Genomic DNA, 16,503 nt, shown 5'->3' with positions numbered 1-16,503 from the left:
AAAAAATACAGGGTACCTAGTTACATTTGAAGTTCAGGTAAACATGCTTAGACTAAAACAATGATTTGTGTTACAGCTGAACTTCCATGGCTTGGACAGCTTGTAGTGCCAGTTGCCCTGATTGCTGGGTGTGGACTTGGCCTAGGAAGTCCAGCATGGGCTCAGGTTCTGCTTCACCCCCGGGACATGTGGGGTGTCCTAGATTTTTGTGTATATCGTATCGTAATCAACGATTAGACAGTTTTCCTTCTTTTTTTTTTCCATCCACATCAGTGCTTTAGTGTATTAGGTGGACATTCAGAAGAGCAGAATGTCATTTCCTAGAAGGTCAGACCCACCTGCAGCACACCAGGTGCATGCCAGGTGGACTCCATTTTTCGATTCTACCTTTCCTGGAAGACTTGCTCTGTTGTTCTGATCACATCCTGGATAGGCTTTGTACAATGCCTCCTCCTGCCCACTATGGCGTTTTGGTCTGTGGCCATCACAGCACTGTTCTAGTTGGGCATTTGTTATAATGCAAGCCTAGATAGACAAGTGAAAGAACTGTTAGTGCTGGCAGTTCTGAGTTCTAGGTCCTAGCTCCTGTTTGACTGTAGGTCCCCAAGCAGCCTTGGTGAGGTGAAGAATGAGGAATAGAAGAGGGTGCAGGGCAGAAGCCTACCCCTGGAGGCTTTCTCTTCATCCTCCATGTTCCCCTTTCCTTCCTCCTCTGTCCTGGGCCATCATCAGTGGTCCACTTGGAGTAATGAGCAAGGATGATGCTTGGGTTTTAAGACTAAGAGGTACGGACAAGGCAGAGATGTTGATGTTTTGTTTTTGGCTCTAAACGCTTGTCCACAGCCTGACATGTTAGTTCGTGCTTGTCAGAAGATTCCTGAATGCAATCAAATAGATACAGAACCAAATAGTGGATATTTCTAGCATTATTTGAAAGTGTGTTACATCATGGTCTTAAAACAGTTTTTTGGGGGAAGAAGTCGTGAAACTTAATTTCATGGCTGGGACATGTGGCTGACAGTGAGGAGAGGAAAAGGGTAGGTTTGTAGGTGCATTTGTGAGTAAAACACTGCTGTGCCGCGCTGGCCTTGGGCGTGTCTCAGGACAGTGAGAGCCCTGGTGTTTTTCTGGAGGTGATTTTTTTCAGCAGGCCTGTGATATGGTGGGCTTGGTGTCCTTGCTGTGGGGCATTAGCTTCAAGCCCACGCAACTCTCTTAAAATCTACTTAGGACCCCAGAGGGCTCTTATTTATGTGGGTTCTATCTCTTGGTGCTTACCAAAACAAAAATTAGAACTGAAGCTTAAAAAAAAATGTATTTACTTAAAAATAACAAAAGTAAACATGTGAAATGTTTACATGTTAAGGTAAATAATTTCCATGAAAAATAACTTTTCTAAAACAAAAAGCTCAGAAGACTGGCATTGCTTTATAGGTTGGTATATCTCATGTCTGGCTTCTGACCGAGGGGATGTGTTGTTTGGTTGCAATATATGAAGAAAATCTGGCCTCACATAGACAGGTATATTTTGAGCCTGTTAGATAATTCTGGATGTTTTGCTTGGTATAGTAGGCCAAAACTGATGGGGCTGAAGCAGCATCGAGGGCCTTTCTTCCTTACGGGGTTTAAGCCCATGGTCTGTCTGCCTTGCATCTTAATGCGCCTTTCACCCGTGTGTGGTTTTAAAGATTAGGTATTGCTCATTTGGGAAACACTGGCTCACTAAGTTTATGGAGGTCTTCCAAATGTTGACACATTTCATTATCCAATATCAAAAAATTGTATTCTTTTAATAACATTTCCTCTGTCATCAAAATTCTTTAAGTATTGGGCAGTTGTCAGGCTCATGGAGGCAGACACACATTTACCAAAATTCTCATTTCCACTCAGAAGCCAGAATTTTAACATTGGCAACACACACTGTTGGTTTTCTTTGAGGTCACAGGCTTATTACTGTGTTTATTTTGAGAAACTGTTGGCAGATGCCCAGGCTGCATTGCCATAGATCTTGCCAGTTCTTCCAAATGCAGATGCCCAGTGATTGACACTCAGCCCAGCCCCTGCCCTTTCCTGAGCCACCGGCAGCCCTAGATCGCTGCTTGTGTACCTTTCTTCCCTTGCCTTTGTGAGAAGGCCAATGGGGAGATTGCTGATCTCACTGCTTCACCAAGGGCATTCTCAGGTGAAGTTGGCTTTACCTCTCTGAGTGCACAGCATTGAAGGATTTAATCACCTAGGAGTTTAATTTGGTGTGCCATCTTGACTCCTACTAAGATGCCCAAGTAAGCACAGCAAAGCAGGCATGTGGGTCCTAATAACGAAGATAGCTTTGACCTCTTGGACCCCTGGCAGAAACTCAGGACCCCAAAGAACTGTTTGAGAGTGGGTGTGGGCTGGAGGAGGTTGGAATGGAGCTGTGATTGGCTGGCAGAGGGGGTAAGGTGCAGGCGCTAGGGTTAGATGCTGTGGTCCCCCAGCCCGCCTTGCTGAGATGCATGGCCAAGACCAGATCTTGAGAGGGACGGGGTCAAGTCAGGTGCTGCTGATAAGCTTCAAGGGCAGGCAGATCATTGGGGCAGGTAAGGCAGGGCAGGACAGGAGAGAGTTTCCCCAGGTCCACGTGGAGGGGTGTCAAGGGCTCAGCACATTGGGGACTCCAAGAGCACATCCTTGGGCTACACTGGTGGTGTTATAGCCTCTCATTTTTCCAGACTCTGTAAACCCAGATTCTTTGTAAACTCTCCTACTTTTAAACCTTGATAGTTGATTCAAGATGGAAACATGTGCAGGCCAGCCCTGTGAGGCTGTCTCACTAGTGGTTGTTCGGTGATCTCAGATCTGCGTCTGCCCGGTGCCCAGGGTCAGTCTTTGCCAGCCCAGGTATAGCCACCTACATCTGTAGATGGGCAGAAGGCTTCTACTCCACTGGTGGGAAATCTCAGGGCCAGAGATAGGATGGTGGACGACCATGATACAGCACCTGGTGATTTTGGAGTCTGAGAGTCTGGAACGTTCCTCACCCCCACCTGGAATCGGTCCTGTCTTCCCAGAGCCTCTTTTCTCTTGATGGGAAATGGTAGCGAGGAACCCAGATTCTGTGCCTCCTGTGCTTGTTGCTGCCAGAGTGTCCTTGCTTCCTTTGCAGCACCCAGAACTTCCACTGTACATGCTGTGTCTGCTTCCTTTCTCCCTACCTTGTTCGTGCATCTGGAGCCAGTATCCCCCTCCTCATCCTGCTGTGGAGCTCAGGCCACCCGCCCACCCACCTTGTCCTGTCAGGATCTCCACAGCCTGCACCTTGGGCTGGAGATGGCAGGGCTCGAAGTCGGCATGGAAGTTCTGTTCGGTTCTGCTGCCAGTACTGGACTGTGTTACTGGTTTGGGCCGCATGTTCTGTTTCCAGCCCTCTCTTGGTTTGGTGGCCATTTTGTAGGTTGTTAGCCCTTTTGAAAAGGTGACAAAGACCATGTTCCCTTTTGCTCATACACATAAGCTCAGTGCACAGAGAGCATCTGGATTTTGTTGTTCCTGCTCTGATCGTGGGCTGAGCTCATCACCTGGGCTCAACCTCTGGGCCTCTGGACTTCTAGATGTGCAAGCTGGCAGTGCCCTCTTCTGCCCTCACCCATGAGGGATTATTAGAGTGGCTGCCACTCTGCCTCCTTTATTCATGCAGGAGATACTGGTTGTGTGTTTAGGCTGTTGCAGAGCATCCTCCCAGGCGGAAAGCAGACGTGGATGTGGAGCCAGTGGCCTTTCTTGTACTGGGTCCTCTTAGAAGGGCACCAGTGATCATGCCACACGCTCATGGGTTCCTTGTGCATGGTGCACATTGTTATCTGACAAGCCTCTCCTGTGGAACCCAGAGTTTTTATGTTGGTGGATGGTGTGTCTGATGGTGGCGGGCACCAAGGGGGCAAAAAGGCAGGGTTCGGGGCTGGGGGCAGAGTGTGGAAGGGCAGCAGAGGCTGGGTCCTGTGGCTTTGCTGCTCCTTAGTCAGCTGGGAAGACCCTGGAGTTTGAGGGGAACATATCCAATCTGATGCCCCACTTTCTGGGAGGAAGCCCCTGGATCTTTCCTTGGTGCCTGGCACTGTGAATTCTGGCTTCCTGTGGCAGGAGTGGTTAAGAGATGGATTTCAGAAGGGGTTCCACTTTGAAAACCACCAGTGGAGCCACATGTGGCTCTCCAGGGAAAGGTCGGATGGTGGCAGGCTTGTACCCCCTCTTGTCCTGCGTACCTGGGGAGATGAAGTTAGCTCTGTTTAGGAGCTGCAGGTGGGAGCATTCTGGAAGTACTAGGGAAGAAGGGGTCTCATGGGGTGGGAGGCTGCAGTGCGTCCTTGAGGTGGTTTGGTGGTCCAGGGCCACAGGGTTAGGGCACTAGCTCAAGGTTCTGTAGCAATGTTCTGAGAATGTGTTGTGGTGTCTTTTGGAGAACACATTCCAGATGTTAGTTGTTATGGAGGTTGTGCCCTTAGATTCTGAAACCCTTAAGTGGGGAGCCTGGAGGGTCTGCATCTCCCCTCTTCTCCATGGACTCATGGTGGTGGCTGCTGCTATACCTGGAGGGACCCAGTCAGGAGTGTTTTGTGTGTTTACACCCACTTCACCCAGACTCTAAGCCTCCCAAAGGCAGGAAGTTTTAAAAAGCAATTCCAAGAGACCTTTGAATGAATTACCAAGAGGTAATTCATGCCTCTGCATAGTACAGCAAATGTTTAAGGATTCACGTTTTTATTGAATTTTCTTGATTTATCCATTTCTGTAATTTTTTGTAGGTTGTTAGACATTTGAAATACTTAGATGAATTATCATCAGCAGCAGAATGCACTTTGATATCATTTATAGCATTCCTATAACAACCAAAACCTTTGAGATTTCTAATTATGTAAGTAATGCATGAACACATTCTTATTATTAAAAAGACTATCTTCAAAAATACAGCTAAGGTAGAAGTTTCCTTGGGCTGGTTTCTGGACGTCATCCTTCCTCCTGGAGGTGGCTGTGTTATCTGCCAGCTTAAATATGCCCTGTCCAGTCATCTGATAGTGAGTTTTTATCTGGATCCAGATACGACATCCATCTTGAGGAGTCATGTTGGCAAGCAAATTGCTTAGTCTGCCTGTGGGTGAATCCAGGCTGATGGCTGTTTCTTCTTTAGCAGGCAGTTCCGGCGAAGGGGGAGACGAAGCAGGATTGCTGCATGAAAACAGAGCTGCTGAGGGAAGGTAAGGGCACAGTTTGCTCCTGCAGGAGAAGTGGCCAGAAGACCTAGCGCTCTGGCATCTCCTCACCCGTCCCTCGTTCCTGGCTTGTTGGCTTTCACCTGGGTTACCGTGTGGCCTCCTATCTCCCATTCCCAGATGGACACAAGCACACACACGAGGCCTGCTAGAGAAGGGAATTCATACCAAAAAATGAAAAGCAAACACCTGGTAGATTCTTGTCTTCAAGTGTACCCAGAAAACTCAAAGTGGGAAGGGCCACGTGGAAGTTTATGGCAGCTTTATTCTTATCACTCAAAGCTGAAAGCACTCAGGTGCCCATCACCTGGTTACAGCCTGTGGTGTGTCTACAGTGGGCAGTGCTTAGCAACTCAGAAGAAGGAACAACTTCACTTTCACAGCAGCACAGATTGTACTGAGCATGTTTTGCTAAGTGAAGGGGGCTAGACCCACAGGCCATATGTTTTGTCATTCCATTTGTATGGCATTCTGGACAAGGTAAAACCAGAGGCTGGGAAAACCACGGATTTGCCAGGAGGTGCAGGGAGGCTGCAGAGGGTAGCCCTGTGAGGAGCCGTGGTAGGAGGCACTCTACTCTTGTTGGTTAGGGCTGTGGAACACACCATGACAGGTGAGTCCCACTGTGTCACACATGAGCCATGTGGGGGCTGCTGAGAAGTTCACTTTGGAGAGCTGCATCCTGATTGGACACCACGAGGTTGATGGCTCAGGAGTGGTGCAGACACTGGGTTCTGCTTGGCTATGTCCGTCAGGGAAGATGGGCAAGCAGCCCTGGACTTCTGTGTGGCCAATGGAGCTGAGCAGATGAACAGCGTATCATCCCATCATCCCACCAGCTCCCCATAAGGTTGCATAGGAGGAACCTGCCCGGGATCGTGACTGTCGTCTTCTCTGACGTTGGGTGCTGCTCCAAGCACTTGGGTGTTTCGGCTGTATCCCAGCCCAGTGATGTGTGATTCTGCCTCTCTTCTTCTAAGGAGAGGAAGCTGAGATGGGGTACACTGCTGGGTCGAGGTCATCCAGGCTGTTAGACTGGCAGCTAGACCTCTCCTCTGAGGACATACAGATGATGGTGTGCAGGTTGCGCTGGCTATGGCTGCTCAGACCACTGTGTGTGCGTCAGCAGGAGAGATGAGGACAGAGCTCTGATAAGCAGAGAGCTGCGGCCCGTCTCCCCGGGCCTTGCAGGTTGGCCTGCCATGTCCCAGTGTGGTCCTGTGTGTCTTGGTGGGTATGCCTCTGAGTGCCCTGGTGGTAGGATGGTCTGCCGAGGAAGCGCCTTGCAGCCCCTGCTGGTGGCTGCTCTTCTGTGCCTTTCCTGAGCTGTAGGGTGGCTGCCTAACACACATTGCTACAGCCCCTGTCTGCTTCCCAGGCAGTCTGGGAGCTGCTGTGATACCTTTTCACATCCATGTAGCTGCCTTCTCATGTGACCACCATGCACACATCCAGGAGTCACAGTGGGTGAAGGTGGAGCACTGGCACTCAAGTGGCCCAGGTCATAGGGCAGGGCTGTCCTTGTAGGGGTATGGCTTGGTGTATGAATACATGTTTGTAACACAAATGCTCCTGATTCTGGTAGAGTTTTGGGGGCTCCTGGGAGCAGGGTGGGTTGGGAAGACTGGGAAGTGCATGCTTTGCTTCTTTGGACCGTTTCCAAACCCTCCTCCCTCCTTGTGGAGAAGCCTGCTCTCTAGAGGCTCTCAGCTCAGGTTTGATCCAGCCAGGCACTTTCCTGGTGGACTTTGGGCCTCTGGGTACCTCATCCAGCCTGCCAGCTCCCCTGTGCTGTACCCCCTGGCCAGCCCTGGGGCATGCCACGTCCCAGAGCTTCTCCCCACCCCGACTATTCCCCCCACCCATATCTTCCCTCCTGTGAAGACCTGTCTCTGGATTTATTCCTGGGGCCATGCTCCCCTCCACTTCTTGAGGTGCTCTCTTCTGTGGACACCCATGGTCTCCAGCTCTTCTTCCCTCTGCATCTACCCTCAGGGCCTTTCCAAATAGAAGCTATCTATAAATAATGACAGGTGCCCTTGAACTAAGGCCTTGACTCCTCTTGAGGGACTGTTAGACTGAGCCACAGCAAGTGCACGTTTTGTACTCTCACCAGCCATGTGGAGGGTCCAGCTTTTCCACTTCTGCCAACACTTGTTATTACCTGTCATTTTGATAAGAGAGTTGTCCTAGTGGGTACTACCAAAGTAGTGTCCCATTGTGGGTTTTTTTTTTTTAAGATTTTATTTATTTATTCATGAGAGACACAGAGAAAGAGAGAGAGAGGAAGAGACACAGGCAGAGGGAGAAGCAGGCTCCATGCTGGAAGCCCGACGTGGGACTCCATCCATCCCGGGTCTCCAGGATCACGCCCTGGGCTGAAGGCAGCGCTAAGCTGCTGAGCCATCCGGGCTGCCCCCATTGTGGTTTTGATGTGCATTTTCCAGATGATTAGTGATGTGCTTATTAGCCCTTTGTGTATTTTTGGAGACGTGTCAATTTAGATCCTTTGCCTGTTTTTTAAATTAGTTATTAATTTTTATTGTTCAATTGTCAGAGTTCTTTATATATTCTAGATACAAATTCCTTATCTGATAATGTGACTTGCAAATATTTTCTCATTCTGTGGCTTGTCTTTTAACTTGTTTGACAGTGTCCTTTGAAGCACAGAGGTTTTTAATTTTTTTTTTTTAAGATTTTATTTATTTGAGAGAGAGAGAAGGCATGAGCCAGGGGGGAGAGACAGAGAGGGAGGGGGAGAAGCAGACCCCACTGAGCAGGGAGCCTGATGTGGGGCTTGATCCCAGGACCCTGAGATCATGACCTGAATGGAAGGCAAACACTTAACTGACTGAGCCCCCCAGGTGCCCCCCAGAAGGTTTTAATTTTGATGAAGTCCAGTGGATCTGTTATTTCTTTGGTTGTTTTTGCTTTTGGTGTAACATCTAATAAACCATTACTTAACAGATGGTCACAAAGATTTATGCCTGTGTTTTCCTTTGAGTTTTATAGTTTTATCTCTTATAGTTAGGTCTTTGATTCATTTTGAGTTGACTTTTGTACATGGAGTGTGAGGTAGGGTCTACTGGCTTCCTTCTTTTGCAAATGGGCACCAGCAGTCCCAGCCTGGGAACGAGATGTTCTTTCCCCCGTTGAATCATCCTCACTCTCCTATTGACGGTTAGGACAACGGCTGCAGGGGGCTACCTGTCAGTCTGAGCTGCTCTCACCCTTCCTTAAATTCTGTACCTGCCCTAACAGCTGCTGGAATGCCAATACCTTCTCCTTCCACCATCACTGCCAGACCTGGGTGTTTGTGGTTTAGCTTTTTAAGATTTTTAAGTAATCTCTGCTCCCCATCTGGGGCTTGAACTCACATCTCTGAGATCAGGAGTCACACACGCCCCTGGCTGAGCCAGCCAGGTGTTTTATTGACTGATTTTTCCTAATGGACTCTCCTTTTTCTTACATGTCTGTAATTTTGGTTAGATTTTTTGAATTGTATTGTTGGTGGCTTGAACACAAAATTATGTTTGGTTAACTCTTTCCACCCAAATAGATTGTTTGGCTTTTCCAGGGTACTTGATTAATTAATCTGCAGAGAAGCTTGGCCTTGTGCTAGCCTGCTTGTAAGCATTTTTAGTACCGAAATAGAGTAACTTTCAATGAGTGGTCGGTTTGTTGTTGTGTAAGAAACTTTTCTTAGGTAGCAGGTGTAGCTCACTCCTACTAGGATGATGTTAGCCGTTGGGGGTCTCTGCTGAGTGCCCGTCACTGAGAATTCTTTGCTTCGCCTGGTCAGAGTTCTGCTGCTTGGCTCACATGTAAGACTCGAATCTTCTGATTTGTGAACAAGATATTTTATTATATTATTATATCTTGATTTATTTAATTTTTCTTAAACTTTTTTTAGCCACACGTTATCATTTTCAGTGTATAGGACTTGCCTGATTATTTTGTATTTGCTTCTGCTATTACAAATGGTGTGTTTAGGGGCAGCCCTGGTGGCGCAGCGGTTTAGCGCTGCCTGCAGCCCGGGATGTGATCCTGGAGACCCGGGATTGAGTCCCACGTCCGGCTCCCTGCATGGAGCCTGCTTCTCCCTCTGCCTGTGTCTCTGCCTCTCTCTCTCTCTCTCTCTCTCTCATGAATGAATAAATAAAATCTTTAAAAAAAAAAACAAATGGTGTGTTTAAAATATTGTTTTCCGATTGTTCTTTGCTAGTATATAGATGTGTACTTTATCTTTTGTAATTGAACTTTATTTTGAGATAATTTTAGATCCACATGCAGTTAGAAGAACTAACGCAGAGAGATCCCAGGTACCCTTTACCCAGTTTTCCCAATCGTGACATCTTGCTGAACTGCAGCATAATAGCTCAAGCAGGATTTTGGCATCGGTGGTGTCTCTGTCTTACTCAGGTTCCCTCATTTTCCTCCTTTGCACATGTGTTTATCTCTGAGTATCCCTCACACCTGTGGGTGTGTGTGCAGCCCCTCCCACAGTGAGATCCGGAGCTCTTTGTCACCTAGGAGGCCCCCACACAGCCCCCTGGCGGCTGTAGTGTGTCATTCCAGAAGTGTCATAAAAGTAGTATCGTACTCATTGTTACCTTCTGGGACTGTTTTCATCCAGTGGGATCTCCTGGGGGATTTGTGGAGTTTCTTCATATCAGTAGTTCTTTATTTTCCTGAGCAGTGTAGCGTGCTGTGGCTGCACCATATTTTCTTGACCATTTATGCCCTGAAGGGCACCTGGGCTGTTTCCAGTTCTCATCCAGTGGCAGTAAAGCTGCTGTGAACATTCATTTTCATTTGACAAAACTTTTTATTTTGCTGGGATAAATGCCCACGAGCACATTTGCTATCACATGCTATATGTATGTTTAGTCTTTTTTTTAAGATTTATTTATTTATTTTATTTATTTCTTTATTTATTTATTTATTTATGAGAGACAGAGGCAGAGACATAAGTAGAGGGAGAAGCAGGGGGAGCCTGATGCACGACTCAATCCCAGGACCCCGGGATCACACTCTGAGCCAAAGGCAGACGCTCAACCACTGAGCCACCCAGGCGCCCTTCTTCCTTCTTTTTTCTTTCTTCTTTCTTCTTTCTTCTGCTTCTGCTTCTGCTTCTTCTTCAAGATTTATGTACTTGAGAGAGAGAGAGAGAGGTGAGTGAGTGGGGAGGGCAGAGGGGGAGAGGGGAGAACCTTCCTCCCCGGCGGGCCCTCCCCACCGTGAGCTAGGAGCCTGATGCGGGACTTGATCCCAGGACCCTGAGATCATGACCTAAGCTAAAGGCAGATGCTTCACCGACTGAGCCTCTCAGGTACCCCGTATGTTTATTTTTGTGAGAAACTGCCAAAACTGTTTTTCCAAAGCTGTGGCACCATTTGACATCACAGCAGCAGTGTACGGCAGTGGCACCCTGTTATTGTTTGAATTTTTTGTTGTTGTTGTTGTCTGAATTTTTAATGATGCTCGTCAGTGGGTGTCAAGTGGGGTCTCCGTGCCAGTTAGATTTGCTGTTGTTTAGTTTAGAGAAGTTTTTAATCTTGCTGAACTCCAATTTATCACTTTTCCTTTTATGGATTGTAAAAGATGTCAAGGATAAGACATCTTGCTTCACCCTAGATCGAAGATTTTTTTCAGTGTTTTTCCCTCAGAGTTGCATAGTTTTACATTTTACATTTAGATTTATTTCCCTTTTGGGATCCCTGGGTGGCGCAGCGGTTTGGCGCCTGCCTTTGGCCCAGGGCGCGATCCTGGAGACCCGGGATCAAATCCCACATCGGGCTCCCGGTGCATGGAGCCTGCTTCTCCCTCTGCCTGTGTCTCTGCCTCTCTCTCTCTCTCTCTGTGACTATCATAAATAAATAAAAATTAAAAAAAAATAGATTTATTTCCCTTTTTGGGTTAATTTTTAGATAAGGTATGCAGTTTACATCAAGGTTCATTTCTGTCATCAAGCTTTCCAAACTCAGTTGTCGGCTCCTGTAGCTTGTAGATGACTCAGTTACAGATACGTGCTGCTGCTTCTTACTGACCTGAGTGCCCTCTGTTACTTTTTCCAGCTTGCTTGATGGCTTTGGCCAGAACTTTCAGAATAATGGATGTTAGTAGCGGTGGCAGCCAGCCACATTCTGGCTGCTGAGAGGAAGACTGTCCTTCCCTTCTTAGGCCCCTCACAATGAGCTGACCCCAGGCGGTGGCAGACGGGTCTCCTGCTTTCTGTGACACCTGCTGGGCTGCCTGCAAGTCAGCTCGGTTCCAACCCCACAGGTTAGGAGCTTGTTCCACCGGCCTGCCCCCACCTCAGACGCCAGCTCCACCTAGAGAGTCCCAAGGAGCGCACAACTTTGACTGCCTAGCTGTGAACTGGAGTTTCCCTCAGCCGCTGCTTTGAGGTCCCAGAACTCAGGGAAACATGTATGTGTTGTCACAGGCTTGTCGTAAAGGGGGCGAGTCAGGAACAGCCCAGTGGTAGTGATGCCGAGGGCAGGGCACCGGGGCGGGGCAGGGGAGCTCCTGAGCCCTCTTTGGGTGCACCACCCACCCCACGTAGGTGTATTCTCCCACCTGGAAGTTCTCCAAAGCCCACGCTTGAGGGACTTCCGTGGTGGTGTCATCACATAGGCGTGATGGATGATTAGCTCAGTCTGCAGCCCCTCTCCCTTCTCTGAGGGATGGGGGCAGGGCTGAAAGTGCCAAGCTTCTGGCTGTGGCCTCCTTGTTCTGGGACCAGCCCCATCCAGAGTCATGTCAGGAGCTGTGGGCAGAGACCAAATACCTGTATCTTGTTACATCACACTATGTAATCACATTTATCTTTCCTTATTTTTGTTGTAACTTATGCTTTTCATATGTAATAAATTTTTTTCCTGTTTCTAGGCCACAGAACCATTTTCTGCATTTTACCTTGTTAATTTTGAGGTTTTCAGACCACTTAGGACAAGTATTTCCCAAATTCAGATGTGTGGAAGAACCTCCAGAGGTCTCAGTGAGGCCCAGATGTGTGGAGCCCACCTTCTGAGATTCAGAACCAGCAGGTCCAGGCTTTGGCCTTCTCACAGCAGTTCCATGCCCTGCCCCCTTGGGCTGCTGTCCTGGACTAGTGGGCGTCCCAGCTCCTCCTGTGGTGGTGCCATGGAGAGGCCTGTCGCATCCTCTGACGTCTGTGCTTTTACTATTCTTTGTCATGATTTACTTTGCTGTTTGGGAAAATCTGTTTTTCTCTCTACATTTTAGAACTAGGTAGTGGATGGAGTTCCTCAGTCTACTGATGGAATTTTGATTGGGTATGACTGAATTTATAGATTAAATTAGAGGCAGCTTGGTACCTCATACTTTGGTCATCCCATTTAAGACCATGTTTTCATTTAAAATCTTTTTCTCCACAGAGGACTTCAATAGTCTTGTCTAAAATTTTATATGTTTGATAGTTTTTCTTGCTTTTGCAAATAGAATTTTCTCCTTCTCATATTTTCTATTTAATGCCAGCACAGAAACATGCTCTTGAGTTTGAAGTCAGCAGTCTCACTGCACTCTTATGTTTTAATTGCTAGTTGATTGCATTTTTAAAGTAAATGATGGTGTTGGGTACAGAGGCCAGAGTTCTTCCTTTTGTGTCCAGTGCAGAGCCTCTTATTTCTGTGTTTCCTCTTGTGCCAGCTGGTGTGTCTTTTTTTGTGTGAGACACTTAATGGCATTTCTGATCTCACATAGAATTCATGGTTTTTAAAAAAAATATTTATTTATGTATTTGAGAGAGAGGGGGAGGGAGGGGGAGCACGTGCAAGCAGGGGGAGGGACAGAGAATTTCCAGCAGACTCTGTGCGGAGCAGAGAGCACAATATGGGGCTCAGTCTCATGACCCCAAGATCATGACCTGAGCTGAAACCAGGATTCTAACACTTCACCAACTGAGCCACGCAGGTGCCACCCAGATTACTTATTTTTGAATAAACACATGCTTCCTGCAGATCATGGTGTGTGGCCTTTGCCAACTCTGTCCACATAAGGTCCCGCCTATTCTGCCTTGCTGCGGGTGCTTTAAAAAAAAAAAAAAACCCCTTGTATTCATTGAGGGAGTGTTGCTGCGCTTATACTATGTCCCAGGCCTTTCTGTCTCGGGGTGTGTAGCAGGCAGACAGACAAAACTCTGTCCCTGCAGACCTCACGCTCCAGGGTGGAGGAACAGACGATCAGCACTGTGATGAGGGGTCTCCTGTGGGAGTCAGTGGAGTCAGGGGACTGGGGCGGGCAGAGTCTGGAACTGACTGAAGCTCTTCTTGCATCCAGTGGTGTAACCATGGGTTTTCTGCATTAGTCTGTCAGTGAGGCTGGATATGTTTGCAGATCTTCTGTTATGAAATGCATTTGTTTATGGCAGGTCCTGGACAAGGTCTGCCGAGCTGTTCTGGGAGACCGAGCTTCTACAGAGAGTGGGCTTGTAGTCCAGATATTTGTAATGGGCCTTCTGGCTGATTTGCTGAAAATATGACCCTTTTTCTTGGTTTATTACCCATTTTCTTTAAGTTTATTTTTGTGAAGGTACTTCTGAAGCTTTGCTTTCTGTCTGTAAACCATGCTCAGTTTTATTTTACAGTGGCATGTTTGTTCCTGGTAGACATGCAGATCTGTGCAATGGGTTCTGAGATCTTGCTGTCTTAAAAATTAATTTACTCAACAAATGGGAAGTGTTTATCTTGTGCTTCTGGTTTTAGGCTGTGTCTGCCAAGGTGGAACTGCAGGCCCTGCTCTACCTCACACACAGGATGGGCAGATAGCCAGTTTGCCTGAGCTCAGGGTAGACTCCTCTGCTCAGGGTTTGGCCTTCTCCAAACTTTAACCAATTAATTTTCAAAGTTAATGTTTAAGACATCATTTTATTATTATTATCATTATTATTTTAGATTTTTAAATTTTTATTTTTAAGTAAGCTCTACACCCAGCATGGGGCTTGAGCTCACAACCCTGATATCAAGAGTCACAGGCTCTTCTGACTGAACCAGCCAGGTGCCCGTAAGATATCATTTTATATTTAATCTGTTTGAACTTAAATCTTTGTACATGAAATGAAATTATTTTTCTTTGAGTAGTCTTATGTAAACCCCCCTCAAGGACGCGTTAACTGTTGTGTGGGTTGTGTGGTGACAGGGCAGGGCCACAACCTCTGATGCTGTCTCTTCTGTTCACAGAGATCTCTATGGCAGCTGATGGAGGCTCAGCAGAGAAGCAGGGAGGAGAGGCCCCCGTGGCCGCAGACAGCGAAGCCAATGGGTCCTGTGGAACAAGTGAGGCTAGCAGTCACATGACCGCAGCGCAGCACACTCAGGAGAACTCTGCGGTCAGCCCACAGGAAGGTACCAACAAACTAGCTCGAATAGCTGAAAATGGAGTTTCAGAAAGAGACAGTGAAATGGGGAAGCAAAACCACGTCAACACAGATGACTTTACACAGACTTCTGTCCTCGGGAGCAATGGATATTTCTTGAATAAACCATCCCTGCAGGAGCAGCCCATGCGGATTACCAGCACTTTGGCTTCCTCGCTTCCTGGTCATGCTGCGAAAACCCTTCCCGGAGGTTCTGGCAAAGGGAGGACTCCCAGTGCTTTTTCTCAGACGCCAGCCACAGCACCGGCCAAGCTCGGGGAAGCAAGTAAAGATGCAGAGGACAGGAAGCCCACGGCCCCTGGTGCCGACGTCAAGGTTCACAGGGCACGGAAGACCATGCCAAAATCCATCCTGGGCCTGGTAATGCAATCCCTGTCAGGATGAGGCCACTCTCATGTCTGTCGTGTTGTTTCCTTCCTGTCTGTGTTCTCTTTTGTTGAAGTGATGGCAGATGGACTCTGCACATGGAAGAGGAAGACCAGTAAATGGTCGTGGTTAGCCAACAGGTGGTTGTCTCTGGGCCTGGGAGGATTAGGAGAGGCTGCTGACAGTTCAGGCATGAATGACAAGCAGACAACCCCTCTCAGGCCGCTGCCTGGGCTGGGTATGCTTCTAGATCCCTCTGGCCCACTGACAAGATGCATCAGAGGCTGGTACAGAGAGAGGCTACTCCTCTCTCTGGGCCTGGGGGCTTTCATTCCAGCTCGGGAAGACTGAGCACTGACTCTCTTAGGAAATAAGTAGCCATGAAGTTGTTTGAGTTCTCGATGTGATAGAGGGAAGGGACGAGGGGCATGCTGAAGACCTGCCCACGCCTGTCTTCATGCCGGGCTCCCGGGTGCAGGGAGCAGGCAGCAGGAACCCAGTATTGTGCTGGATGAGGTGGCTTTTGCCACCAGCGAGTGTTCTATGCCTGTGCCTGGTGTGTTTTGTCAGAATGTCTGTGGTCGTGTGCTGCCCTCCCAGGTCCACGTGACTCTGGGTTTGTGGCTGTGCTCCCTTGGCATTTCTTGTACCTGGAGTTGCTGGTGAGCATTGGGAAGCCAGTCTGACTGTGCGCTTTCCTCTCTGCAGCCGTCCAGGGCTTCAGGAATGAGCCTGTGTCTGCGGGCCCTGTTGGTCTGACATGTATGTCTTTCCTCAGTTCTAGAAAAATGCTTTGTGCATCTTTTCTTTCTGTGGAGCTCTTGACATGGACACGGGGGTCTTGTTTTCCAGCTTTGATTTCTTTAGCACTTGACATTCTTGCTATTCATTCTATATATTGATGATTTTACTTTTGATGTTTTTTTTTTCATACCTAATATCCCTAATTAGTTAATTTAGTTAAATTTTGTCTTATCATTCAAAAGGCATTAGTAACAGTTCTTTTGTAGTCTCTGCCATGACTCCTGTTTCCACAGCTGGGAATTTATGTTGTTTCTCCCCAGGGGTGTGCTCTTCCTTCTTTCTGTGGTTTTGTGTTCCTTGATGGTGAGCTCTACTTGCATTTCTTGTAGCCTGCCTGCAGTGATCGTTGGGGAGCCATGGTTGCTTCCCCGTGCTGACCTGTTTCACTGTGCAGGCCCTGCCCCTCCTAGACTGTCTGGCCCTGACTTGGTTTCCACCTTTTGCAGGATTCTTGTGTACATCCCAGAACTTAGGAAAAAAACCCAACTTTTTAATAACTAGGAATTCACAGGAAACTGCAAAAAAAGTACAGAGAAACCCCATGTACCCTTCACCTGGTCTCCCCTAGGGTAACATCTACACAGCAGAACACAGTGTAGATTTCTGTGAACACTCAGCAACACACAGCTCCCTGTGTCCCCCTTCATCCCCACCCACCCTGTCCCCTGACTCCTGTGTCCCATCTCC

At 47.9% G+C, this 16,503-nt stretch overlaps 1 protein-coding gene across 7 annotated transcripts in view; it reads left to right on the top strand.

The window, feature by feature from the left end:
- Positions 1-16,503, top strand: part of EHMT1 (euchromatic histone lysine methyltransferase 1) — a 144,487-nt gene that overhangs the window by 59,786 nt on the left and 68,198 nt on the right. For 3 of the 7 annotated variants that reach the window (XM_035720408.2, XM_035720403.2, XM_035720405.2), the window contains exons 2-3: positions 5,165-5,231; positions 14,450-15,006. In XM_035720408.2, coding sequence (XP_035576301.1) covers positions 5,165-5,231; positions 14,450-15,006 — 624 coding nt within the window. The remainder of the gene's footprint in view (positions 1-5,164; positions 5,232-14,449; positions 15,007-16,503) is intronic. The other 4 variants (XM_035720406.2, XM_035720404.2, XM_049114904.1 and 1 more) reach the window with 2 other exon arrangements.

This window comes from Canis lupus, chromosome 9, assembly GCF_003254725.2.
Source record: "Canis lupus dingo isolate Sandy chromosome 9, ASM325472v2, whole genome shotgun sequence".
In the NCBI taxonomy this organism is placed as follows: domain Eukaryota; kingdom Metazoa; phylum Chordata; class Mammalia; order Carnivora; family Canidae; genus Canis; species Canis lupus.
Note: the sequence above shows the minus strand (reverse complement) of the source record. Positions and strands in the feature narration are given on the sequence as shown.